Here is a 25,142-nt window from a genome sequence, read left to right on the forward strand (position 1 = left end):
TCTAAAGGACACTCTCTCTCCTAAACTACTTATACAATTTGATTAGTTTAAAGATAATTTGGGAGAAAGGATGATAATTCATGAACTAAATTGACAGTTTATTCAAATTTTATAAAAGCAGCGGCTAAAATGGAAAATTCTTATAATACGAAAAGTTTACTCAGAAAAAGGGGTGTCGCTGTATTTTGATAGAATAGGTGATTATTGACCCGTAAATATCCTGGAAATTTTCATAAACACTGAAAATAGGTGAGTTTTTGCAAAATAAAAGGACTACTAGTTTTTTTTCTCTGTGCGGAACAAAGAATAGTTGGCATTGAATTGTGATTTTCCTTGAATGAATGAAAAAATATGCTATGAACATTAAAGAGAAATCTCCTCACACAGTCACACACAACCTGAAACCACCAAAAAAGAAAAATCACAAGAGCACAATTATGAACATTAAGAATTGACATGGTGATGTTGTAAAAATACAACAAAGTAGCCAGAGAGAGCAGCATGGCACTATTGATAAAAAACTTCGTACCCCATTGCCCAGAGGCTCTTCGCTATGCGAAGGTATGGGGGAGGGATGTTGTACGCAGCCTTACCCTTGCATATGCAAAGAGGCTGTTTCCGGATTCGAACCCATGACCAACAAGTCACCAAGGCACAACTTTACCGCTGCACCAGGGCTCGCCCTCAGCATGACACTATTGATGTGTTCTCAAATTCCTCTTAGCAGGGTATTGCACTGATGATGATGCTGGGCACTGTTTGAGTCCACTCACAAACCCATCATTTCTCTGTACAGTTTTCCTGGTTCTTAATGGTGAAAGTGATACTAATCTGGATGCTATTCTTGAAGGAGAGAAAGATCGACGGAATTTAGATGCAGTAGAAGTGGATCTCTTGGGAGGACTTCTGCTCAACCTTGCAGGTTTTGTTGGTGAAATAGACACAGTTGGTGGACTATTTTTGATCTGGACTTGAACTTTGGTGGCTGAAGTTGGAGACTTGATCAAAAACTTGTGTGGTGTTCCTCCACCCCTATTTCTTGATATCACAGGAGACCTGGTCTGGCAAAACTGTTGCGGCCGTGACGGCAAAGATGGAGACTTGATCAAAAACTTGTGAGATGTTGTTGTTCCTCTATTTCTTGTTATGATAGGTGACCTTGTCTTGCAAAATTGTTGCTGTGAAGAGGAATGAGTGGACAGGAACAAAGGGTTGGGGAATAGTACTGTTTTTCTAGCCCATGGCTTATTCCTTGGAGACACCCTATTTGCCATATACCTGTTGCTTTCTTTATCAAATTCTCTAACCTTAGGAGGAGAAACCTTGAAGTTGATTCTGGAACGAGCCCTTTGAAGTGATGGTGAACCATCGTTTTGTGCTTTAGTTTGCTTCTCTTTCTTCCTTCTTGCCCTGAGTTGTGTGTTTTCAAGTTCTGCTTTTTTGTTGCTCCTTTGAGACATTGGAGTTTTTGGATCCTCTTGGGGAGTTTTCTTACCAACTGCTGTGACTATTTCTCTAGCAAACTGACTTGCCTGCAGAATTTCCCCAACAGTTTCGCCTACAAGCATTGCAGGCAATGACATTCTCTTCCATTCACCTGCACAAGGACCATATTAACTCAAAGGAATGCCAATTATTACCCATGTTGTCCATGATCATGTCCAAGTAACAATTTCTTTCGAAGGTGAATGGAGAGAACAAACAAAACCTGTGTTTGCTGGAAACTTCCCCACAGGAGATCTCCTTGAGGCACCGTTCTTGATCCTTCATAATGACAAGAATACACAAAGCATTTGAGTTTACAACTTGCAACAACAATTAACTGAAGTTTAAGAATAAATAATGCATGTAATGTTATTCAATCACAAAATCGTTATTTATACACAGTCCGTGCATCGACACAAAACGTACAATTAATTATGTTAATACATATTAGTTTTATTTCTTAATAAAACCTAAGTGGATTTCACCAAAACACATTAATTATATAAGTAATCATACTTTCATTATATTTGTTATTATACATAAATTATTTTTAAAAAGTAGCCCGTGCATGCACGGGGTAAACATACTAGTTTATACCAAGTTTGTGTACTTTTATAAGTCATATCAAAGCTATCTACGGTGAGTATGAACTGAAATTGAAATTCAAATAGAATCTAAAGCTTACCTGAGTGATTCTTGCTTGCATCTGAGACTGGTTCTGAGATAACCTCTGGTGCTGCGAGGGCTGAGATTCACCCCAGACACCACCTTGGTTCCACCAGTCACAGTGTACTGAAGTTCCTGCAGCCGAGCCACGCACTGATCCACCTTCAAACACCCACAACAAATCACTCACAAAGATTCAAAATTTATATTGTTTCATTAGGGAAGGTTAAACTGGCATTAAACGTGGATTACCTTGATGAGTGTTTCTTTAATCAGAACAGGGTTGAGAGCGGCCAACAGCTTCCTCTGCTTCGGTGGGGTTCTCGCAACCATCTTTAGAATATCCTCCGAGGAATGAAAGCAAACACACACGAAGTGGGTCTCAAGAATTTTAATCACTCAAACGAAAGATTGGATCTAACTTGTACCTAGTGTCCACCCACCCAACCAAAGATTGGATCTGAATTCTCTCTCTCTGAGACGAAGACACGGTCCCTTAACCTTTTGCTTTTTGTTGCAGAGTTTGGCTCCTAAGTGTTGATGTCGAACAAACACGAACTCTGTAACGGTTTGTTTTTTCTCCAACGGTCGACTAAATATCTGTCTTTCACTCTAACTAAGGAAGCTAATTCAACGCCAACGGCTATATGCAACTTTTTTTTCCCATTTTGCTTGGGCCCTGGGTTGATTACGTGGGTATGTTTCCATTAGTGAATAAAGTTTTTGAATTTTTCTTTTTTAAGCGACAATAAAGTTTTTGAACCAAATGCTATAAAGTTTACTTTACTTTAAAAGTTGCTTTCCTTTCGATAAAAAAATAAGTAATATATATTTGAAATATTTAAAAAGTAAGCATACGAGGCCATCTTAACTATTAATGCTAATAAATAAACTTTAAAATGTTATGTTCCAAAGTTGGATGAGTTTTTCATTTACTTGAAAAGTTAAAGAGTTTTAATTTTGATATTTTGAAATGTTAGGTAAGGGTGTTTGACCTTTATCTAACTGATTTTCTGTGCAATTGAAGCAGTGGTGGATCCAAATTGTTTTTAGTAGAGATAAAAAATAGTCTAATATGTTTTGAAACAAAAAATTACATAAACTTTATTAAAAATAGTAATAAAAAATTAAAAACAGTAAAATTTTAAAAAATAAAATGAGTAAAATTAGTATCACTTTATTTTCTCTAAAAAAAATATTTATTCAATATATCTAAATAAAAAAATTATTTTGTGGTAGCAATTACCTCCATTACCCTGACCTGCCACTGAACTGAAGGCCACTATCATATATCATTTCTTTTTTAACTTGACGTGGGCTTTTCAATATTTTTCTCCATTCTAAGTTAGTGACTACGATCTATTCAAATTAGTTTAATTTCAAATAACCCTTTTAAAATTTAATAAAAATATTAAATGAAAAAATAAATACATTAAAATTATTCCATACTTCCTTTAGTTAGTAACCAAGAAAAGTAATAAATTATTAACATGATTTAGAATTATTTAAAATCTTAACTTCATCTTAGGGTGTCTGTTTTAGTGTTTAAAATCCGTTCCACACATTCTAACTAAATAAAGATAAAGATGGATTCAAGTTTAAATGTGATTACATACAAGTAGTTTTTCTTTCAACATCCACTTGTAAATATGATTAATATCCACTTGTAAATGTATCTATATGTACTTGTGACTCTATTAGTTAAATAAGTCTCATAACTCACAAGTGATTGTCATGAGATTATTGAGATGTCCAATGATGAATAATTTTGCCTACCAAATTGCTGTAATTTTAAAATTGAAGTTCATATTTTTCATCATATACTCACGCACTTACTATTCTTGCACCTTTGGAATTATTCTTGCACACCTTTAGTTCTTTACAAGGTTTAATCACTACGGGCACTTTGAATTATTGCTAGTTTTAATTGATTAATGAAAAAATGAGTAAAAGCAAAGAATTTGGCATTTAAATGTGAGATCAGAAATTTGATAGAATAACAAACACAACTGTATTATTTGTCATGAAATGTTGAGAAAAATTTAATTGAATCTAAGTTGATTCATAAACCAATCACAATACACTAATTTATACACGTGTGCATTAGTTGAAAAAAAACTCCACTGTCTGTCACATAGTATGAGAAACTATTGCATTTGGGTTGGGCGATATGGCAGGAGTGATGACTTTCTGTTACTTTTCAAACCTCTAAGGGGACTCCAGACCACAGGCTTGCGCTGAAGTGCAAGAAGAGTTGGATGCCTAGCGGATCCCTCCCTGGAATCTGCCCTTACCGGACTGCTCATCATAAACTTGCTGCTCCTCCTTACAGTCATTGGAGTTGTCTCAACTGATGTTCTCAACTCTGGCAATGGGGCGAACAAACTTGAGTACCGATCTTTCCTTTGGCTTCTTATCCGTGATTGTTGGCTGCTTCCACCGGTAACACGGAACGCTGAGGTACGGAGTGGAGTAGTAATGTCAGAAGTTGTCTGAGAAGGTAGTGTGGCAATGGAGACCCTCCTTCTTGTATGAAGGACCTGCGTTGTTGATGGTGCAGGCGGTCTCACAGCAATGGACACCCGCCTCCTTGCCTGAAGGAACTGTGCTGTTGTTGATGATGAAGCTGGCCTTACAGCACTCGTCACCACTGAGTTCCTTCTGACAGAGTTTTCCTTTCCACTCATGAAGGCAGTGTAACTCTTTGATCTTAGAGGAGACCGTGGAGGCAATGAATTGGTTATTCTTCCCAGTGGCATTCTCAGTTTTGAAGGATTCAGTGGAGGCTTCTTGTCTGTCATGGTTTTATGAGCTGCTGCTGATGAAGGTTGAACTGTAACAGCTGCAAGAGATCTACTTTCTTGCTTTAGTCTGGTTTTCCTTTCTTCTGCAATCTGGTTCTCAAGTTCCCGGACCTGTCATGGAATATAAGAAATTGTGAATCACTTTGAAAAGAAAAAAGACATCTTTGTCTATAAAGTTACTTGGATTGCTGAAGATTATATTTATACCTTTTCCTGAAGGGTTCTACAATGATGTTCTCTTGCAGCAAGCCTGAGTTGCATGATTTGCAAGCTATCCTGTAATTTCTTTGTTTCCTTCTCATCTTGTTTCAGCTTTTCAGCCTTTAATTATGACAAAAAAATTCTTAGTTTCAGGAAATGAAAAATCATGGTTATTCTTATTAGAGGAACAAGTTTACACAAACTTATACCATTTGCTTGTACTTAAACAGCTCAGTGTGGTCTACTTGCTTGCGAGCTGGGCCACTCTCGATCCCACGGACACGGGTGGCAAAATTCAACGAGCAAAGTGTCTCTCCCAAGTCTGCCGAACTTGGACTTACTTGCACAAACATTAAAGTTTTGCAGTCTCCTCCTGCATTTGACCCCATATCAAACATTAGTAGTTAAAAAATTTCAAGCATATTAGTTAAATCAAATCACAAAGGAGTTATTTAATTTATAATGCTGCAATGGAATCTCACCTAAAGAGCTTTGCAGCATATGAGTGAGTTTTGAGTTCCTGTCTCAAACAGAGGATACAAATATAATGAGAAAAAAAAATCATTCTGTAAGCATGTGTTTAAGAGAGGAAAAGAGAATTGCCTGTAAGGGATGTGGGATGATTTGGAAGCAAGGGCAGAAATAACATCACCGAGTGCTGAAAGTGACTTATTTATGAACTGAGATTCCTTCAGCCTTTCTCCTTCGGCTTCAGTTTTTCCCAGGCGCTCACTGCCAGCTAAGTCTACTAGCCAAAGGTGGCTCTTTGTTCTCTGGCCATTGATTAAATTTTCCCCCATTACAGTTACTCTTAACAAGCTGCGTGTAAAACCAACTCTTGGTCACTATCTATAATGTGCAATAACTTCTACCAAGAGCAATAGTTTCATAGAGATAATTTAATTACATCTACTGATGCAAAGAAAGCAACTGACTCAGCTTAAAAAATGACATATTCAAGGAAAATAACTGTTATTTAATATGATTAAGCTTTTAAGAATTAAGATCTCCAACAAGTTTATACGTACATACAAAGTACAAGCAATAATGAGTTAATCTGTAAAAATCAAGATGTACCAGTGAGAACGGCTGCTAAGCTCATTAGCACAGGTGGATCCAACTGATCTGACTCGGTTTCCAGTCTTGAGCATTTCCCACACGTCTTCTGTTCCATAAACACGAGCTTCAACAAGTCCTGGGACCTCTTGGGTTCCTTCTGCAGCTTGCTTTATTTCCAATCTAATTTTTTTTGTTCAAAAAAATAATTGTTCTCTTCATTAGTGATTCTGCCTGAGAAACATTCCATACATCAAAATTTCACGCACACAATTTGGTAGAGAGGGAAGAAAAACTTGGCACTACATTTTAATTAGTTTAATGGCTAGTTGCAAATTTAGTTGAAATGTAGAGATGGATAAAAAACTATGCAGCTCAAAAGAATGCCTTGTTTAGAACCATGAAACTACAATGTCATGTTTCTTTTTATTTTTTTCAGAATCTTTATCCAGCAAAGCAATATGTCACAGGAATTCCCAGATCTTGTTTTCATTAACATCATATGCAAATGGTTGTTAAATTCTAAAATATAAGAGCTAAAACCTACAATGCTAATTACTCCAAGAGATCTGAGAACTCACTTCTTAGTAGGTTCGGCAGAATTTTCCACCAAGAGATCTCTTATCTTCTCATTGTAGACCTCCAGCATGCTAACAGACAATTCATACTTCATTGTATCATGTCTCTCTTCAGTTATCCGAAATAATTCTTCCAGGGTTCTGTAGTTAACTCCCCTGTGTTCTGGTGTTCCTTCCATTGTAAATGTTTTCCCAGTTCCAGTTTGCCCATAGGCAAATATGCAGACATTGTACCCATCCAATACTGATGTAACAATGGGTTTGGTCTGTTGAAAAACAGCCTCTGCATAACAAAAAATGCATTCAGGTTCAAAATAATTATCCATAAAAATAAAACCTTTCAATACAAACAAAAGATGCAACTTTTCTCGTACCTTGGTTATCTTCTGGCCCAAATACATGATCAAATTTAAATTGCTTTTTAGAAGAGTCTGCACAAATGACTTGAAGCTCATTATCTGAAGACGACTCAAAATTGACAACAGATGCAGACCCATTAGCAATTTCATTCTCATTTAATGGTCTACATCTGCAGAAAACTCTAATATTTCCCTTGAGTTCAATTACTTCATTGTAAAGCCGCCTCCGCTCAGAGGACTCCTCTGAGTACTTTCTTTTTAGGAGTTCATATTCAGCACCTAATACCAGTAGAAAATCCCAAAACCTATCGTATTAGTATTAGCAATTATAACTAAACTAACCATAAAGAAAGAGAGAAAGAGTATATTCAGTTTTCCATTTATTTTTGTAGTTTCAACTAGAGGCATACCGAGAAGCTGCACAGACTTCATAATATCAGTGCCAGGAAAAGATTGAGTAGTGAGTTTCACTTCATCGCACATGGTTATATGCTGCTTCTTCAAATCCTAATGCATGAGCAATAAAACTCAGGTAAAGTAAAATGTGAGAAAGATAAGCAAATTACGCAAATGTGAACACGTGGTTTTAAACTAACGTTAAAGATTTACCTGAACTTTAGCACTGAGATCAAGTATTTTCTTCAATATGGGAAGCGTGTGGCCCGTATCCGGAGAAACTTCATGGATTCCATTGGACAAACTATGTTCATCCATGGAGTCAGAGTTCTCGTTCACTTTCTTTGACTCAATATCTGACGAAATTCCAAAAAATCAATAAACCATCCAACAACACAATTAACGACGTAGTTTTGGATGAGATTAAGATCATTGAGCGAAATCATCTTAAACAATATTTAATTTCATTTATTGTCGTTTCGTTCCAAATCGAAATGGAAAATTGAATCGAGAATAGGAAGGGAGCCCTACCAGAGCACTGAGCGATTGATGGTTGCTTGAGTTCGCAGTCAAGAACGAATCGGTGGAATTTTTCAGCGAGCATTTGGATTTGCATGGATTGATCTGCAAGAGCCAAGAATCGGTGAGTTGCGTTAAAGAATTAGGCAATTGAACTGATCGGTGAATAGAGAGAAAGAGAGAGAGTACCGTTCATGGTTTGTCTGAGAAGTGACGCAACGATTCCAAGATCGAAATTCCTGATCGACAGAGAGAGCGCAAGAGAGAGAGAGAGAGAGAGAGAGAGAGAGAGAGAGAGAATAGTGGTGAAGTTGATGTAGGGTTCTTTACTTTGTAAGAATTTCAAACTTTGAAATCACAACGGCTATATGCTGATATATCAAATTCCCCGGAGCGTCCACGTCACCGACCTTGATATTGGGCCCAAATTTCAAAAGCCCGACCTTCTCGTTAGAATGGGCTAGGCTGTTTTATTTATATATTTATTTATTTTAAAATCTGACGGTTCATTTTGATCCAATCCTAAGTAAATTTAGTTCGATTAAATACGAGTTTTTTAGTAAAAGGATAAAATAGGAATTTGACATGCATAAACTAAAAAAATCATCCTTTCAAAATAAAAAAAATAAAAAATCATCTTTTAAATAATAAGTCTTAACTAAAATTTGTATAACTAGTAAATGAATAAAAAATAGCATATAAATATTTAAAAAATGCAAGTCGTAAATAATTAAAGTAATCTCAAATAGATATTTTTTTTAATCAAGTGACCAATATTAAAAATTAGGAAGTACCATAGTTTTAATGGACATTAACCCTAATTCCCAAATAATTTTTGCCTTTAAAATTTAGGATTACTAAAACTCCTTTAAGCATGTCAATTTTGTTAGATTATAAGTTCTTCTATACTTATTATTTTTTGTTTTCACTCACTTTGAGAATAGTTAAAATATGTTTACTTGTTATCGTTATGTTTTCTTTTTTATTAGTGTATATGCAGGTTTCGTTATTGGAATAGAACTATAATTCTTCGTCTCTCTTTGTTCTTTCTTGTTTTTCTTCTCCTTATATTTATATTGTTAATGTGGTGTTGAGAGCAATTTAATTTCAAGCCTCACCTTTCGCATATCTATTTTGCACATAATGATATTATATTTTTTAACATGATGACATGATAAAAAATTGTGAATAAAGTTTATCTTGAAAAATGTATTATAAATAACCTTTGATTTTTAAATCTTGTAAATTAATTCGATATATATAATGTATAAATTCATATATTTTAATTAAACACCAAATTTTCTACTTACTCGTTGTAGATTTGTAGTGACAATGGGGTTCAAATGTTAAGTGACAAATCAAATATATGGATTTATATTGGAGTAAGGATGAGGCTGTCCGGGAAGGGATTCCATAAGAATAAGAAAGAAATAGAATTAAATTAAATTAAAAGCCATGACACAAAGGCAGTTTTTACGTAGTATTTGATTTGATCATACCAAGTTGGAAGCAATTTGCAATATTCATCAATAATCCATGGCCTATGGCAAAGGAACAGATTAACACTTCACGGGCAACAACATAAATGGCTTCTTCAAGCATAACCTGCACCTTTCACTGTAACCTCCATCCTTCAATATCCCTTCCAACCTCAGCCACTCGTTTTTCCTTATCTTTTTCCCACCCTCTACTTTGCACCTACAATGGCCTTTCCCTTCACCCTTCAAGCTCCAGCTTCAGAGTTTTTGCCAAGTTTGAGAAATTCCAAAGCCAACCTTCCCAATCCCAAGAGCCTGACCCTTCACCCTCACTAGAAGAAACCACAGAAACTTCTGTCCAGGATGATGAGGAAGATGACAGGTATTGTACTACTTTACAATTTGAACTTTGTAAATTATGTTGCTTTTTTCCCCAATTTATGAGTTGTAAGTCTCATACAACAGTGGATAGATATTGCCATATTCACCATGCTTGTTCCGTTTGAACTATATAAAGCACCGATTCTGACACGGACACCGACACAACATGAATACCTACACTTTGACACAATTAATGTCTAAAATATAAGACACAAGAACTTTACATAAAACACAAACAGATAGATAGAGATTCTAATGAAATGAAATATGAGTAAAATAACAAAATATCTAAATTGATAGTATTTATCTTTTTAAACTATTCTTCTATGTTTTTTCAAGTATATTAGTTGTGTAAAGGTAATAACTAAAGTGTTCAAGCCAACAAAATATAATTTTTAAATCAAACATCTAATAAAAAGTATCGAACAAGTGATAGTGTCCGGAAGACACGACAACACTGAACAAGAGAGGTGTCTGTGCTTCATAATATTTGAGTATGTCCATCAATTTTGAGTCACACCATATTTCATTAGGGAATAGGAAGTTGGTAGATTGATGAAGTTAGATATACATTCCAATGGGTATCAAAAAGTTGTTTTCTTTTTGCTTTCTGTTTCAGTTGCTTGCCTTCAGACTTGGAGGGTGCAGTGCGGCAATCAAGCGAGGCCGCGGCCACATTTGTATCTTCAGGAGGGATGAGAGCCATAGTATGTACCAGAATTTCATTTCCTTTATTTATTTCACACATTCCAAATGCCATTTATTAATTCCAAGTTCTGCACTGCTGGTTGTTATTAGGTGAAACAATTCCAAATTAAAAATATTCTTCTTTTCTTTTTTCTGGAGGGTGGGGATTTAATTTTTCTTACCCATCTTAACCTGGTTAAGATCAATAACTTTCTAAATTTAGCATGTTAAAGGTGACCAAAAGTAACTAAATGTTTAAGCCAAGGCAGTTTAGTGGTTGAAAGGAGAAGGGAGGATGGAGAGGTGTTCAAATCCCTCCAACAATTTAACAACTAACATTTGCAGGAAAAAAAAGGCAGTTTAGTGTTAGAAAATGTTGCTATGTAGAAGGCAGCTTAATAGGTGGATGGGTTGGTTTGTCAAAGTTAAATAATTGTTTTCTTTCAGTTGCTTAGCGTGACATGCTTCTTGCAATAAAACATGTTAACTGTCTTACAGGTTGAACTTTTAATCCCCCAACTGCAATTTTTAGATGACGAAGGCGCGCAAGGGGAACTCTGGGAATTGTCACGGATTTTTTTGGATACACTCATTGAAAAAACAAAATCCCAGGTTAGTGGGATGTATTCCAGGAGTTATAAACTGTTAGCACAAGAAATGTATGAAGGGTTTTCTGAATTCATAATGATTTTTTTAGTCTGTATCTTTGATCTTCTAATATATTCTCCTGATGTGATTGCATGTGTTGTTATGTTCATTGATTTAAATAGAATTGGTTTCTTTTGCATGCAATGAACATTAGAGACACCAGTGAATCATGATCATAACCCACCCTTGTGGTTTTCCTACTGTTGGATTGGATGAACAAAAATATTTATGCCATCTTTACTGTCCTACTTTCATTCCAACCTAATGCATGGTCTCCTTTGTAATTCAGGAGGCAGCTAGTATGTCACTATACTAGTTATTGTTAATTGTTTAGGTCAGGTGGTGAAAAATAGAACTTGCAAATTTTAAATGAAAATACTAGAATTTGGCATGAAGATCCAAAAATGAGATGGTTGTGCTATGGTTACCGACTTTTCTCCACATGATATAAGTATCCACAAAATAGAATGTTCATGTTATGAATACTGAATTGCCTGATATTATCTTCATTGGCTGTGGTGCTTCATGATGAATTCGATAAGGTTTTACAATATGTGTATCAATGCATTTATTTTGCAAGTTGTAAACTTGGTTGCTAAGTTTCATGAATTTGACTGTTAGAGAGTTAAAGCCATATTTCCAGATGCTGGTGCTGCAGCCCTTCTGAAATATCGGTGGAAAGATGCTCTATTTAGATTTGCAAGGTAACTTCCAGCACATAGCCTAATGCTTCATGTTTTATTCTGTCGGCAAAACTGTCATGGGATGCAACTATATATTTTATTCTGACTTGATGGTTATGATGTTACAATTCTGTCTATAACAAGTTTCTTTTTTTTCCTCTGTATTTATAGTCGTGCTATAGTTATATCATGTGCAGTTACTTTTGATGTATATCCAGCTTAAGTGACCGGAAGCCTGTAGAAAGTGACGATGAGATCGTGGTTATGATTGTTCCTGATTATCAGATGTTAGAGTATGTAGAGAGAATTGCATCCAATCTCACAAATGTTCCTGAAGTAAATCCCTGAACTCTCCTGTTATACCTTTAAAATGTGAACCCTTGAAATTTAAACATCCATCTACTAACCAATGTGAAAAGCTTTCCTCATCAAGAGGGAAATAAAAATGTGAAAGCTGCTTATAATGGCAAGGGGTTGAGTTGAGAACTAATGATACTTCTCATATTTGTCATTCCTGAAAGTCGCCATAGACTAAGAGATAGTCACCTCATTATGCCATTTCAGCACCTTGCATTTAGTTTAGAAATTGCCTTGTATGCTTGTATTTTAATATTTATAATAACTTACTTTCAAACTATCCATATATTGGCAGCCTACGCCCCTCATCATGTGGAATCCACGCCTGATTAGTGAGGATGTTGGAGTTGGGTTTAATGTCCGAAAGTTAAGGCGCTTCTTTCTAAGGTACGATTTCTCAGCCATTGCATGGTTACTTCTTTAGCTTCAACTGACTCTGACTGCAAGTAGAATTTACATATAGTGGACTTGGATTTGTGTGCTTGGTTTTTTTTGCTACTATCTGTTCCTTGAGTGCTTTTCATTCTTTATTGCAATTTTTTTTTGTAAAATTGGTTTATTCTGATCAGACTAGAATACTAAATTCTGATCTTTTGTTGTACAGCACTTTTACAACTGTCTATTTCATGAGACCTATGCCGTTTGGAGCAATCTTTAGGTGTTATCCAGGGTAAGGTCTTTTGTTCTGAAATTATGTCGTATGTGTTGATTCCTTGACAAGCATACTAAGTTGTACAAGTAGTATTGAAACGGTAAGATCGAGTATCGATCGATTCCACAGGGACTTCGTTGTACTCAGAATTATATATATATATATATATATATATATATATATATATATATATATATATATATAATGTTTAAGCAATTTGTGACTCAAATTGAATCTTGTTCATTGATTAAATACAAGTATAAACAACTAAAGTGAATTAACTACAATGCAAGGAACATTGAAAGGTTAAGAAAACAACACTCGAAGTTATAAGATGGTGTTGTGATGAGTTGAGGTTGGGGGCTCCGCGTACAATAATTACTTTTAATGTAATCTTAATAGATTTTTCTCTTTTTAACATAAATATGATTATTACCTGCACTTTCTAACATACTCTAACCATGATCCCTCAAGTTAAAGAGCCTAAATCATCTAATATCGCTCCTAATCCCTTAAGAATTATATTAAATAATTTGCATTACGAGCAAATATGCATAAATCGGCTAGACAATACCACTCTATCCCTTAGACATGGACTAAATAGATGTTCTTCCCAAGTTCTTAGCATATAAACATTTCCCAATGCATAAATCCTAAAATAGTTCATGAAAATGGATGACCAAACCAAAGACATGTGAATGAGCATAGAGACGAACAGTAATATTGACATCATATTAATAGATAGTTTAGAATCATTACATCAAAGAGAATTTGGCAGAGCTTTCGTGGTTTTAGTCTCTCATTGTCATGAGAGACTTACAACTATAAAAGGTGAAATGAAATGGAAGATAATGGAAGAGAAATGGATTGGCCAGAGCTCTGGAAACGGATTTTCCTTGCACACTGGCTTCTTTGTTTTCCTCTCTGTTCTTGTTCCTTTGCTTGTTGATATCTTCCTTCATGCTGAAGTATTCAAATGTTTCCTTTCTTTTTATATACTTCATCAACTGATTGACCAAATTAGAATTTTCTTGTGCGCTTAGCGCGACACTCGTGCTGAGTGCATGTCCAACTTGATCAAGTGGCCACGTGTCAAGCCGCAGGATGCGTACTTGCTCGAGACAACTGTCTTCCAATGTGGCTTCTTGCACTAAGCGGCTTGCTTGGGCTAAGCGATTCTGACTCGTTAAGCGAGGAGGTCGCACTGAGCGCGACACTTCAATTCTTTAATCCTTTTTCATTTCTTTGTTACATCTCTACACAAAATATAACCAAAATTACTACAAAAACTTAGAAGCTAAGTTCCTGTTATTTTAATACAAAAGAAATAATAAAAGAGAAGAAAATGAGATAATTGCTATATAATTTCAGTATATAAATGACGTATGCATGTCACGTATCAGTATGTAAATATGATTTTGGTTTTACCGTATTCGTCTTTTGCAAATATTAATTGCAAAGATGAATTTACTTATGATTTGTTGTTTGCTTCCTGTTCTGAGTTGTTCTACTCAGATTGTGGAAAGTGTTCAGTGACGACAAGGAAAGGCCAGATAGATATTTGCTTGCCAAGGAATTCGAGAGCCGTCCTGATGCTGATGACATCGAGGTTAATAGCTTCAATTTTAAACTACATTGCAGGATACAACCATTTTCTATGTACATGGTTAAGATACCTATTATTCCTGTTGGTAAATTTTTCAGAGAGAATTTGGATAGTAGGAAAATTATCATTAGAGAAAGGAAAGATAGCAAATTTGTTGGTGAATAACCCATAGTGAAGAGACCCTGAACCCAATCTAGTCACTCTCCTTGATAGGCTTGCATCATTAAAATCGACATGACAATTTTTAATCTCTTGGGTATCCTTTCCTATATGGTGCAGCTTCTATTTGCTGATGAAGATCAGAAGTCAGAGCAAGGGCAAGGTTTGCTTGACAAAGCAGCAGGCATATTCTCTTCAATTAGCCGGATGATGAAGTCTATATGATGATTGATGATGATCTTTCATACTTGTTCTCATCATTAGTGCATCCTGCCCCCATTCATGTCAATTATATGTTTGCTCCTTCAAAATTAATTTTAGAAACCTTACAGTTATAGGCTTACAGCTTTTATCGTATACTACAATTCGTGTATACATATTATGATGTATTTGGATATGTGCCAGATTGTCACTTTTGTTAGTCAAGTGTTGATCCCTACTTTCTATTGAAGAATGTTTTTGTTTTGCCAAATTCCTTAAAACAATTGGCTAGAATCCCAGATGAATAGGGGATTTTCAATCACAGATAAAATTGAATCATTATCAAATTACTAGTGATCTAAGGCACCGCATTATCTTCACTCCGTTCCCAAGAGCCTTAGCTCTCAAGATCAGTCTCATTGAGACAGTTTGCATTTTTCTTTAATTGGGTGTAGTTGAAGATTAGAAAAAGTTACATTAATCCGAGTTGAACATTATGTTGAAAAATTGTAAATCAAGGACCTCTATCCAATGCATTTTAAGAATTTCCGCAGTGGTTTAAAATTTTCACCTTTCCTTTTTTATTGCACAAATTGAAAAACAAGTCAACAGAAATATTGGTCTTATCTGTGACAAACAGGGGGAAATATGAATTCTCGAATGTTGTCTGGGGATGCTAAGTTTCCCAGGTTATAGGAGAAAGAAAAACTCATGAAGTTCTCTCTAATGCATTTTAAGTACACTGAATTGATCAGTTCACAAGGTTGCCTGCGACATCAGTAAAGAGCTTCATGGATGGTTTGTCCCTGGTAATTCCAGCCACGCAGAGTAACACATGGAGAGACACCAGAAGGGACCTCAAAAGATATTTTAATAGTCATGGTCTCTCCTGGCACAAGTGAAAAATAGTTATCTGAGTAATGAATAGGAAGAATTCTTGTGTCTTCCCCCTCCTTGTGGTCCTTATTTGAAGCATGAACAGAAAAATGAAGAAAGAAAGCAACACCTGTATCTTGTCCGTTAATTTCAGAAACCTTCAAACCATGACTTTTCCCAGCAAAGCATTTGTGTATCCCCTTAAACCAACCAACTTCATGCTCTTTTCCAGTCCCACTATCTACGGTTTCCAGAGAGTCTGTAACAAAGCAGCCACTGCTTTGTCTAGCTGTTGAACTGTGTACCATTGTTAAACTTTTAGAGTCTGGTTTTTTAGATGTGTTTTGCACATGCATTTGAAGTATATAAGTGGATCCTTCAATGAAAACTTCGGATGTTATCTTGAGAGGTATTTTCTTCTTCCTATACGGCTCTAATAGCTTGTAATCTCCACCAGGAAGATGCAACCAATAAAAGTTTCTAGATAAAATTGTATTATCTGACATTTTGTAGAGTTTGAGAAGAAGAAAGTAGACTGGCTTAGGATTTTTTGACTTCAGATACTTCATGTCAACAATAGGTGTTACTTTTTTTGGCAGCGCAGTGAGATTTTCATGAACTTTGTAGTGTGGACATGTGCCTTCGAGGTCCCACACTGAAACTTCCATAGCTAAATTAGACAATTCTTCGGATGTAGTATTAACAACCTGTTTTAAGAGGAAATATAAAATGATATAAAATCTTTAAGAAACTATTCATCACTGGACCATCAAATAATTTGCAGAGAAAATTGTGATTATTCCAATTTTCACCGGTTCAGTAATCTTGTAATCCTTTTAACTTGCTACTTTGGTTCTGACTCAATTTTCAATTTATAAAGCCAGAAAAGTATTTCCCATTGTTAAAGGATATTCCTATTTTCATTCCCAACTCATAAAAGTAGAAGTTTAATTTAGATGTTTACCTCTATAAAATATGTAGCCAGATTAAGCTGTACATGAATTGGCTCTGCAGCACATCGACAGCCATAGAAACCTGCTGTTTGGTCAAGAAGATGATCATAAAATTGACCTCTCAGACCAGTCCAAGGATTTTGTGTCTTCCAAATCAATACTCCTGTATATTTTTTCCACATGCGCGAAGTCCATCCCTCCAGAAGAGCTCTATATTGTATGTAGTTAACTAGTTGAGCCTGAGAAGATTATAGCATAAAAAAAATAAAAATTAACAACAGAACAGAAAAGATAGGAGGATTGAAAATGCATCATGAATGACCACCTGGATAAAGTTTTCTTACCTTCAAACAAAAATCATCAAGATCTTTTACATCACCATACAGCTGAATTTGATCATGAACCTTCTTGGTTGGGTTTGAATAAGGAATATATTTATGGTATTTCCATATGGGATTTGGAACTTCTTCTACATAACCATTGGGAAGTTTGTTAAACAGTGGTATTTGCCATCCTTCTGAAGGCATTATGGCTCTTATGGTAGAAGCAACTGGCATTCCTACAGAACCAACCTCGGGGTTGAATCCATGATTATAAAAACTATCCGTAAAGAAATCTTCGGGATTTTGAATTTCATAAGGTCCATCACTGAAGTCCCCCTCCCCATCTGCAAACCCATCCCATAATGATCCTTGTATGTAAATTCGTGTGCCATCAAGATATTGGCTAGGATCCCCCAATCTTGGGGACAAGTCACCTACAGGTTTTTCTTTTTCTTCTGCATGTCCAAAATAAGGATGAAGTTTCAGATCATTTTTCAGGGCAACATTTAAATCATCTGGTGGAGTTTGTTCATTTCCACCCACCCAGAGGGCGAGACTAGGATGATTTCTGAGAAGCTTGACTGTGTCTCTTGCACAAAACAAGAAAAGGTCATGGTCCAGTGGACCATTTGGATTTGATACTGGGATACCCCGTCCATCAACATCCCCAGTAATCCAGAACTCTTGCCATACCTACAAGATTTACCAGCAATATGATCAATTATCAAAACTAAAACTAACACTAATGTAACATAAGACATATAGAACTTAACCTAGTGGGTGGGACCAGTGGTGATCTGGTGAATATGTGTAAGATGTAAACCAGTAAATTATGCAGTGATCCTTTGGTCTAGCTGCAGCAGTACTTATAAGTTATAACTTTTTTTTTAAAAAAAAAAAACATGATAAGATTTGTACTCAGGCTCTAGATATCCCAATATTGTAATAATCAGGTCTCATAAATCTAACCTGCTTTAATAATGACGATGGAGTCATTCAAGCTATTTCAAACTTCTACATCCTTACAAAAGTACTCAAAAAAGAAAGAACAAAAACAAACTACATAGGCACACTGCAAAGCAGCACTAATGCAGCAAATGCATAGAAAATATAACCAAGAAAGAATATTGAGCAGCGCATATAAAAAAGAATAAGTGTTTAGTAAATCTTACCAAAAGACCATAATAATCACAACAGCGATAAAACTCGGGCCTTTCAGCGAGTCCACCACCCCAGCATCGAATCATGTTAAAATTCATATCCGCATGAAACTTGATATCTGTTTCGTATCGCTTCTTTGAAAGTCGCAGTAGCCCATCAGACAATATCCAGTTACCCCCTCGTATAAAAATTGGTTCTCCATTGACTTTGAACAATCTATGAAAACATACAGCAAAACATATAAAAAGCAGTTTAAAGTTTGAATTAATCTTACTAATGAAAAAGTAATATATCACAACATTGAAGGAATACTAGAAATCATAATACCTTCCACCAGTAGCAACATCAATATGGCTTTCAATTTTGCGGAATCCAAAGTGATGGTTCCATGAATCAGACTCACCATGTCCTTTGACATCAATGGTAATAATAACATTGTACAAAGATTGCTTCCCCATTCCATTTGGCCACCATAAATTCGGCTTGTAGAAGAAGAGCTGCCAATACAAATCTTTAGCACTTGAAAGGAAGAGATAAGACTTAAACCCCAAATTATGCAAGTTAACAAGATCAATAGTAAAACAAGGCTACAAAAGATTAATAATCCAGGATTGCAAAGTTTCTCAACATAGAAAAAAGAAATGTGACATAAGTCATACGAACAAGTTTGCACAAAAGCAGCCCAAGATCCAATCACAATACCAACAGATGATACATACACCAAGACAAAATAAGGTACGGAATAAGAAAATTACTCAAACTACAAAATTTTCTATAAAGATATCTTGAATTAATTAATGATTAAGTTCTTTACATGTTTTAAAACTCTGTACATGCACACAGTGGATTAAACTTTGTCTCAAGACTGACCTCAGGAAATGTATATTGCACCCGTGATCTTGCAGGAATTGAAAGATTTTGAGTTTGAAGCTGCTCTACTAAGTGAATGTTCCCCTCAAGTTCTGTTGTCACATGGATACTCAAAGAGCACTCAGCAATCAAGGAGCTCCTGTTTTCCAACTCAGTTGTGGCATGTAGATATACTCTCTTATAATTGTCAAAAAATGATGACACCAAGTGGGGATCAATTATTTTTACAGGCTGCACCAAACACAGAATATATATGGTTGGATCTAGAGAAGTTCAGCAACATTAATTATGAATTAAAGAATATATGAAAAGCTATAAAAATCTTTTCTTTTGGGGTTAAGAGAAAGGGGAAAAGACAGTATATTGAAAAGAGAAAAATGAAAACAAAAGAAGGGCTTTGATAATTGGTCTCAATGGTAATTGGTAAACTTTAAGTGCATGGGAAAAAAATACCAGAGGCTTTAAAAGGATCTAAACTCTAAAGCATTTAATTTAATACAACTCACCCCAGTAATAGAAATGGAAACCTCGTCCCATATTCCAGTATTCCTATCTCTGCAATCAAATTTAACACTTGCATTAGTTTGCTTTATTTTGTTTCTTCGTAGTTCAGAAACTCTTCAGAACTCAGACCGTCAACAACCAATGCCCAAAATGCACTATATTTTGTTTCATTTTCTTTTCCTTTTTCTGTGCATAGAAGGAAATCATAAAGTCATCAAAGGAAATTTAAACAACGAATCCAAAGGAAATTTCAGTGTCATATGATATAATGTATGCATCTACTTTGATGCCTTATTTTTCCTTTTCAGTCTAAACATTATGTCCTCTTTCACATCAACTTCAATTGTGAATAGAACTTAATGACAAAGTAATATTGTCTCCATGTTGTCGAAGGAATAGACATTCTGATTATCACATAAAAATATAAAATTCATTGATTATTATTTGATATTAGTTAGAATGACAAGGATACTGCTAGTTTTTTTACCATAACCTAGACACTAGGTGACCAAAAAAGATTATATTCCAGGAAAACAGAAAATGAATTACTACACAAGTATTAATAATTTCACCTTATAGGAGCCATCCAGTCCCAACCTTGAACATATTGTGTGGCCACATCCTTTCCTATCTACACAAAAGAACAAAAACAAAATCATGACTTATATACTCTGCACGTAACATTCACTTTTTCCTAGTCTCTTTCTTAAAATTCAATAAATTTTAGAAGTCATCGACCAATTGAATTGATAATTTTAAATAATCAAGAAGGACAAAGTTAACACATCAGATTTATTAATTTAATTTCAGACCTCGTGATCACCACCTTGTCCCCCCTGAGGAGGAATGCTCCCAGGATGATCAGGAGGGTGAACAAGAACAGCAAGCAGGTTACTACTATCAGAATGAATAATATTAGTGACATCAAGAGAATGTCTCCGAAACATTCCTTTTGGGAGGACCATCTCGTGCCCATTTAAATAGACATCGGCAGAGTAATTGATTCCTCGGAAATTCAGATCACAGTGCTGATTGCCTGACTGCAAAGGGTCCAGTAGTTAGCAAAGTCCAAAAACAGAATCATCAAACTTCAAAGCCTCTCATTTGCATTAAGCTCAATCAAAATAAAATCAAAATCACATTACTCTGAACTCTAAAAATTGCATAAATAAGAGGGAGCTAAAACCGTACCAGCTTACACTGAAAGGTTGTAAAGAACCAGAAGGTGTAATATTCTCTTCCAGAGTCAGCAATGTCCAAGATTGCCTCATTTCCTAGTCCATAAAAAGGATCAGGCACCGCTTTGTTCTTCACCAAGGTAGCAAGAACACTGCCAATTATTAAACAACACTTTAAATAAACAGTCACTTCCACAGTTCCACCAAGAAAGCACAATTTGCATGTAGCATTGCATTGCATCTATACACACACATATATATATATAGAGAGAGAGAGAGATTACGTTCCAGGGACAATAGCTTCCATCCATGGTTGGGTGGAGGCAGAGGGAGGGTGCGTGGTGGTGAGTTGAGTGCCTGTGAAATGAACCTCGGTGGACCTAGCTGCAAGCCATCCCGAATCTAGCGTGGTCTTGGCCATCATTGCTTGGCCTTGGAGGATGGAATGGAAAAAGCAAACAGCAACACCAACCACAAAGACTTAAAACTTCAATTCATTCATTGACTTGACCTTTACTTGGCTTGTTACTGTGTTTTTCACTTTCTTTCTAGTAGTGAGCCATGACGTGATTAATTGAGCACAAGAGACACGTGTTATTTCTCTATACAACTGTCTGACAATGTTGCCCTCGATACTCGATAGTGTGATTAGTATCCACATATTCACTCACTCTCTCGTCTCGCTAGAATCCACCCTCACTTCCAAAATAACTGTAAGGCGCTAGCTAGAGATGTTACTGTGCTCTTCAATACATGCATTAACTATTTAATACAGCACATTAAATACATGCGTTTGTGTTTAATACTGTATTGATTATTTAATAAATAGCTCCTCTATTTCATAAGTGTCAGTAATTGAAATCAAAATTGTTCCAAAATAAATACTCCATAATAATTGTTTTTTAACTTTTTAACGTAATATTATTTTAGTTTTTTAATCTAATTTTAATATATTACGGTTAGTTTAATAAAATTATTACTTTATTTTATCTATTTATTAATTTTTTAAATCTGTATAAAATAATCTATGACAACATTTATTTTGGAATATAAGAAATAATATTTATGAAATATGATATATTTTAAAAAAATTAATAAATACATACATCAAATAATATGTTTAATCCATTTTTTGTGTAATTTAAGGCTTTTTTTATTTTTTTCATTGTAAAAAAATCACTTTAATCTTTATAAAATGTGTTTATTTTATTTTTCTTTCTTAAAGTATTTTTCACTATTCAAAAACATTATCTAAAATATTTTAAAGACATAAAAAAACAAACACATTTTACAAAGAACAAAATAAAGAAAAAATTATAATAATAAAAATGAAAAAATATTAAAATACAGAAAAAAAATATATTTAAACCAATAATATATAATATTTACATTTGTGTGTGTGATATTAATTATATATTGTATTCCCTCCGTCCCAAAGTAAACAAAAAACAATAAATAGATAAAAGAGTAGTAATTTAACAAATTTAACTTTGTGGCATCATTAAACTTTTTTTTCTTAGGTTAACTAATGTTATATTGAAAAATTAAAATGAAAATTATTTTAAAACAATGTTTTTCTTTACTAATACTAACGGTGTTATCCAAAAAAAAATTATTCTAAAATAATTTATTTCTCTATTACGTTAAATACACTGTATAAATACATAAATTGTGTATATTACTCTTGTTTGTCTCAAATTTAAGGGAAAAAATATTTTTTTCATAGTCTCAAATATATATTTTTTTGAACTAATTTTACCTTATTAATGTTATTATCTCTAAAATATCCTTCATTTAATTGATATGTTAGTTTTAATGACTTTTTTCTTATTGTTGATACTAAGTTTCAATGAAAGATAAATTTGGAGAAAAGTTAATTTTTAATTAAAATTGATGTAATTAAATGTGATTAAGTAACTTTCTTTGAGCATCTCCAATGAGAGTTTCTTGAAGGGTTACTTAAGTGAAGAAATTATTTCTTACCGCTTCTTTTCCAATGGAGTAAATCTATATGTGATAAGGAGAGTTTCTTAAAAATAAGATATGTATCTTCCGCAAGAAATTATTTCTTAGCAATCAAAAATAATATTTATTTGACATATAACAATACTATAATTAAGTGAAAAAAATATATAAAAGTGTGAGTTTTTTGAAGTTTCTTACCATCGGAACAAAATTGTGACTGAATTTCTTATAATGGCATGATGCTTTAGGAATCACAAAAAGTAATTTAAGAAACTCACTTAAGAAATTCTCATTAGAAATGCTCTTAGTTAGTGTCTTATGTTTTTTCTTCTTATAGTTAAGACTAGATGGAGTATATTAATAACATTAATTGTATACAGTATTATATTTAAGAATTATAATAAATAATATCATTTATTTGATCAAATACATAAGTGTATATGATTTTGTAATAATTAATCCCTCTTTTCAAGATAAGGGTTGTCATAAGTTGTATTACATATATCAAGAAAATCTAATAAATAGATGATAGAGAATGACGGTTTTACAAAACTAACCTTATTAAATATATGAAAGAAAATAATATTAATATTAGATTCAAAAACGAAAATAACATTTAATATTACATTGAAAAGTCAAATACGACATTTATTTTAGGACAAAGATAATACATTTTATTTTAGAGAAAAAGGGTTATATACTAACAATGTAAAAAGTCATTCAATATCCGTCATATATGATAAATTTGTTGACTTTTCAAATAATTATCTCAGTAATTTAAATGATTATTTGTGATTGAATGACAATGTAAAACTAATTTACATTGTCAATACATATGCATTAAACTCTTTAAAATAAGTATATATATGAAAAACATATACTAAAATGAGTATTTATTAATTTTTAAAATCTATTATATTTAATAATTATAATTATAATTTATATTCTTTTTTGAAATTGAAAAACACCATATATCACTAGATTAGAGAAATGTCAATCAAAATTGGAGCACACAAAGCTATTATATTACATTTGTACTTACAACACCTTTAAATCTATCTAGTTCAAAGAAATGAAAGAGAGTTTGAAATAAAAAAAATTAAAAGTAAAGTAAAATATAGATGTGTAAAATTCACACTAATTTTTAAAATTTCTATCTCAAATACGTTCAAGTGTAATTAAACTAAATACTATCTTAGATATCAATGTGAGTTTTTTTATATTAAATACATGTGTGCATTACATATTTTATATCAAATTAAAATTTTGAGCAAAATACATAAACACCTCCTTAAGTTTGGATATATTATATGTGCATCCCCTCTTATTTGATCCCTACAAAAACACCCATTATTTTGAGATTCCAGTTACACTAATATCCATTCTCTAGTAATAGTGTTAATTTTGTTTATCCAGAATAGTCACGTGTTAGTCACATGGTCCTTTAAGAGAATTTTTATGACAAAAACACCCATGTCTTCTCCCCTACCAATAGTTTAAATCATACATTTTAGGGATTCTTCATGTGTGTGTTTGTTTTTGTTCGATTCCTATTGGGAAAATTGATTTCTTCATACCCTTGTTCGATTTCTTCATACGTTCGTGAGTTATTGATCGTGAGTCGTGGGTTTCATTTGCTTTTGTATTGAAGGTTTTACAGTTTGACGCAAATCACAGTGTGTCTCATAGTTAGGTGCATTTTTATGTTTCCTTTTTGTACCTATTTGATGCTTTTTTTTGGGTTAAAGGTTTCTATTGTAGGTTGTTGGGTGTTGTTGTTATTGTTCATTGTTTCCCAAATTCAAAATGTTATATCATTATATTTTTGTTTTAAGGTTTTTGTTTGTTGTTTGTAGGGGTTCAACAAAATGTCTCATTCAAGGGCTGCATCTTCTGGCAGTGTTAGTGGGGGGTGGTATTTGTGAAACACAAAAAAAAGTACTATGTGTGCGGATCACTAATGGAAATAAAATGTAGTCAATCCAAAATAAAATGTGGCCATTGAACCCGAGAGAGAGCTCAAACTCTAACAGAAACACATTTTGGGGGATTTTTAATTTAGAGGTTTCTAAACATGTGAGAGAGCAACAAAATGATGAGTTTCAGAATATGAAGGATAATTTCGATCTTTCACAAACATACTAACAATGGTAATTAACGAATTTGGTCAAGGGTGCAAAAGAAATACATTTTAAGAAAGAGAATGCACGTGTCATATGTCCAAACTTAAAGGGAGTATTTATATAATTTGCTCTAAATTTTTTATTTAATAGACCTATTCTTCTTCTTTTTTTTTACTATTCTTTGTACTTTGAGTGAATAGATAGATATTCCCTTTCCAACACAATTTTTTTTATACACAAGGATCTCTTGATTAAAAAACACAAATCATTATC

The 25,142-nt window shown here is 34.0% G+C and overlaps 4 protein-coding genes across 4 annotated transcripts; 1 reads left to right on the plus strand and 3 right to left on the minus strand.

The window, feature by feature from the left end:
- Positions 1 to 338: 338 nt before the first annotated feature.
- LOC100817280 (microtubule-binding protein TANGLED) lies at positions 339 to 2,731 on the minus strand. The gene is made up of 4 exons (XM_006589081.4): positions 2,404 to 2,731; positions 2,171 to 2,313; positions 1,709 to 1,764; positions 339 to 1,597 (listed from the first exon to the last, which is right to left on the minus strand). Exons 1-4 carry the CDS (start codon positions 2,482 to 2,484, stop codon positions 696 to 698), a joined length of 1,182 nt encoding a protein of 393 aa, XP_006589144.1. The 5' UTR covers positions 2,485 to 2,731; the 3' UTR covers positions 339 to 695.
- A 1,461-nt stretch (positions 2,732 to 4,192) lies between these two features.
- Positions 4,193 to 8,400, minus strand: LOC100817813 (kinesin-like protein KIN-14S). The gene is made up of 12 exons (XM_006589082.4): positions 8,254 to 8,400; positions 8,077 to 8,169; positions 7,759 to 7,901; positions 7,560 to 7,656; positions 7,165 to 7,428; positions 6,794 to 7,073; positions 6,234 to 6,395; positions 5,760 to 5,975; positions 5,639 to 5,676; positions 5,366 to 5,529; positions 5,163 to 5,276; positions 4,193 to 5,066 (listed from the first exon to the last, which is right to left on the minus strand). Exons 1-12 carry the CDS (start codon positions 8,258 to 8,260, stop codon positions 4,299 to 4,301), a joined length of 2,346 nt encoding a protein of 781 aa, XP_006589145.1. The 5' UTR covers positions 8,261 to 8,400; the 3' UTR covers positions 4,193 to 4,298.
- A 1,048-nt stretch (positions 8,401 to 9,448) lies between these two features.
- On the plus strand, positions 9,449 to 15,141 carry LOC100803954 (uncharacterized). The gene is made up of 9 exons (XM_006589083.4): positions 9,449 to 9,924; positions 10,543 to 10,630; positions 11,109 to 11,222; positions 11,880 to 11,962; positions 12,160 to 12,277; positions 12,594 to 12,685; positions 12,903 to 12,968; positions 14,466 to 14,559; positions 14,836 to 15,141. Exons 1-9 carry the CDS (start codon positions 9,650 to 9,652, stop codon positions 14,938 to 14,940), a joined length of 1,035 nt encoding a protein of 344 aa, XP_006589146.1. The 5' UTR covers positions 9,449 to 9,649; the 3' UTR covers positions 14,941 to 15,141.
- Positions 15,142 to 15,470: 329 nt separating this feature from the next.
- Positions 15,471 to 21,318, minus strand: LOC100804477 (mannosylglycoprotein endo-beta-mannosidase). The gene is made up of 11 exons (XM_003536031.5): positions 21,066 to 21,318; positions 20,795 to 20,933; positions 20,416 to 20,643; positions 20,176 to 20,234; positions 19,606 to 19,654; positions 19,100 to 19,330; positions 18,557 to 18,726; positions 18,241 to 18,445; positions 17,090 to 17,761; positions 16,757 to 16,984; positions 15,471 to 16,499 (listed from the first exon to the last, which is right to left on the minus strand). Exons 1-11 carry the CDS (start codon positions 21,203 to 21,205, stop codon positions 15,693 to 15,695), a joined length of 2,928 nt encoding a protein of 975 aa, XP_003536079.1. The 5' UTR covers positions 21,206 to 21,318; the 3' UTR covers positions 15,471 to 15,692.
- Positions 21,319 to 25,142: the final 3,824 nt, after the last annotated feature.

The sequence above is a fragment of the Glycine max genome, chromosome 10 (assembly GCF_000004515.6).
Source record: "Glycine max cultivar Williams 82 chromosome 10, Glycine_max_v4.0, whole genome shotgun sequence".
In the NCBI taxonomy this organism is placed as follows: Eukaryota; Viridiplantae; Streptophyta; class Magnoliopsida; order Fabales; family Fabaceae; genus Glycine; species Glycine max.

Excerpts from the sequence above, each read along its gene's own strand:
- LOC100803954 (XM_006589083.4), top strand. The coding sequence starts at position 9,650 with ATGGCTTCTTCAAGCATAACCTGCACCTTTCACTGTAACCTCCATCCT. Across the intron at positions 11,963-12,159 it reads GCTCTATTTAGATTTGCAAG|CTTAAGTGACCGGAAGCCTG; the intron begins GTAACTTCCAGC and ends ATGTATATCCAG. Across the intron at positions 12,278-12,593 it reads ATCTCACAAATGTTCCTGAA|CCTACGCCCCTCATCATGTG; the intron begins GTAAATCCCTGA and ends ATATATTGGCAG.
- LOC100817813 (XM_006589082.4), bottom strand. Across the intron at positions 5,530-5,638 it reads TATGCTGCAAAGCTCTTTAG|GAGGAGACTGCAAAACTTTA; the intron begins GTGAGATTCCAT and ends GGTCAAATGCAG. Across the intron at positions 5,277-5,365 it reads TGTTTAAGTACAAGCAAATG|GCTGAAAAGCTGAAACAAGA; the intron begins GTATAAGTTTGT and ends TCATAATTAAAG.
- LOC100804477 (XM_003536031.5), bottom strand. The coding sequence starts at position 21,205 with ATGATGGCCAAGACCACGCTAGATTCGGGATGGCTTGCAGCTAGGTCC. Across the intron at positions 19,331-19,605 it reads TTTCCATTTCTATTACTGGG|CCTGTAAAAATAATTGATCC; the intron begins GTGAGTTGTATT and ends TGTTTGGTGCAG. Across the intron at positions 16,985-17,089 it reads TTGATGATTTTTGTTTGAAG|GCTCAACTAGTTAACTACAT; the intron begins GTAAGAAAACTT and ends TAATCTTCTCAG.
- LOC100817280 (XM_006589081.4), bottom strand. The coding sequence starts at position 2,484 with ATGGTTGCGAGAACCCCACCGAAGCAGAGGAAGCTGTTGGCCGCTCTC. Across the intron at positions 2,314-2,403 it reads TTAAAGAAACACTCATCAAG|GTGGATCAGTGCGTGGCTCG; the intron begins GTAATCCACGTT and ends GGGTGTTTGAAG. Across the intron at positions 1,598-1,708 it reads GAAGTTTCCAGCAAACACAG|GTGAATGGAAGAGAATGTCA; the intron begins GTTTTGTTTGTT and ends GTCCTTGTGCAG.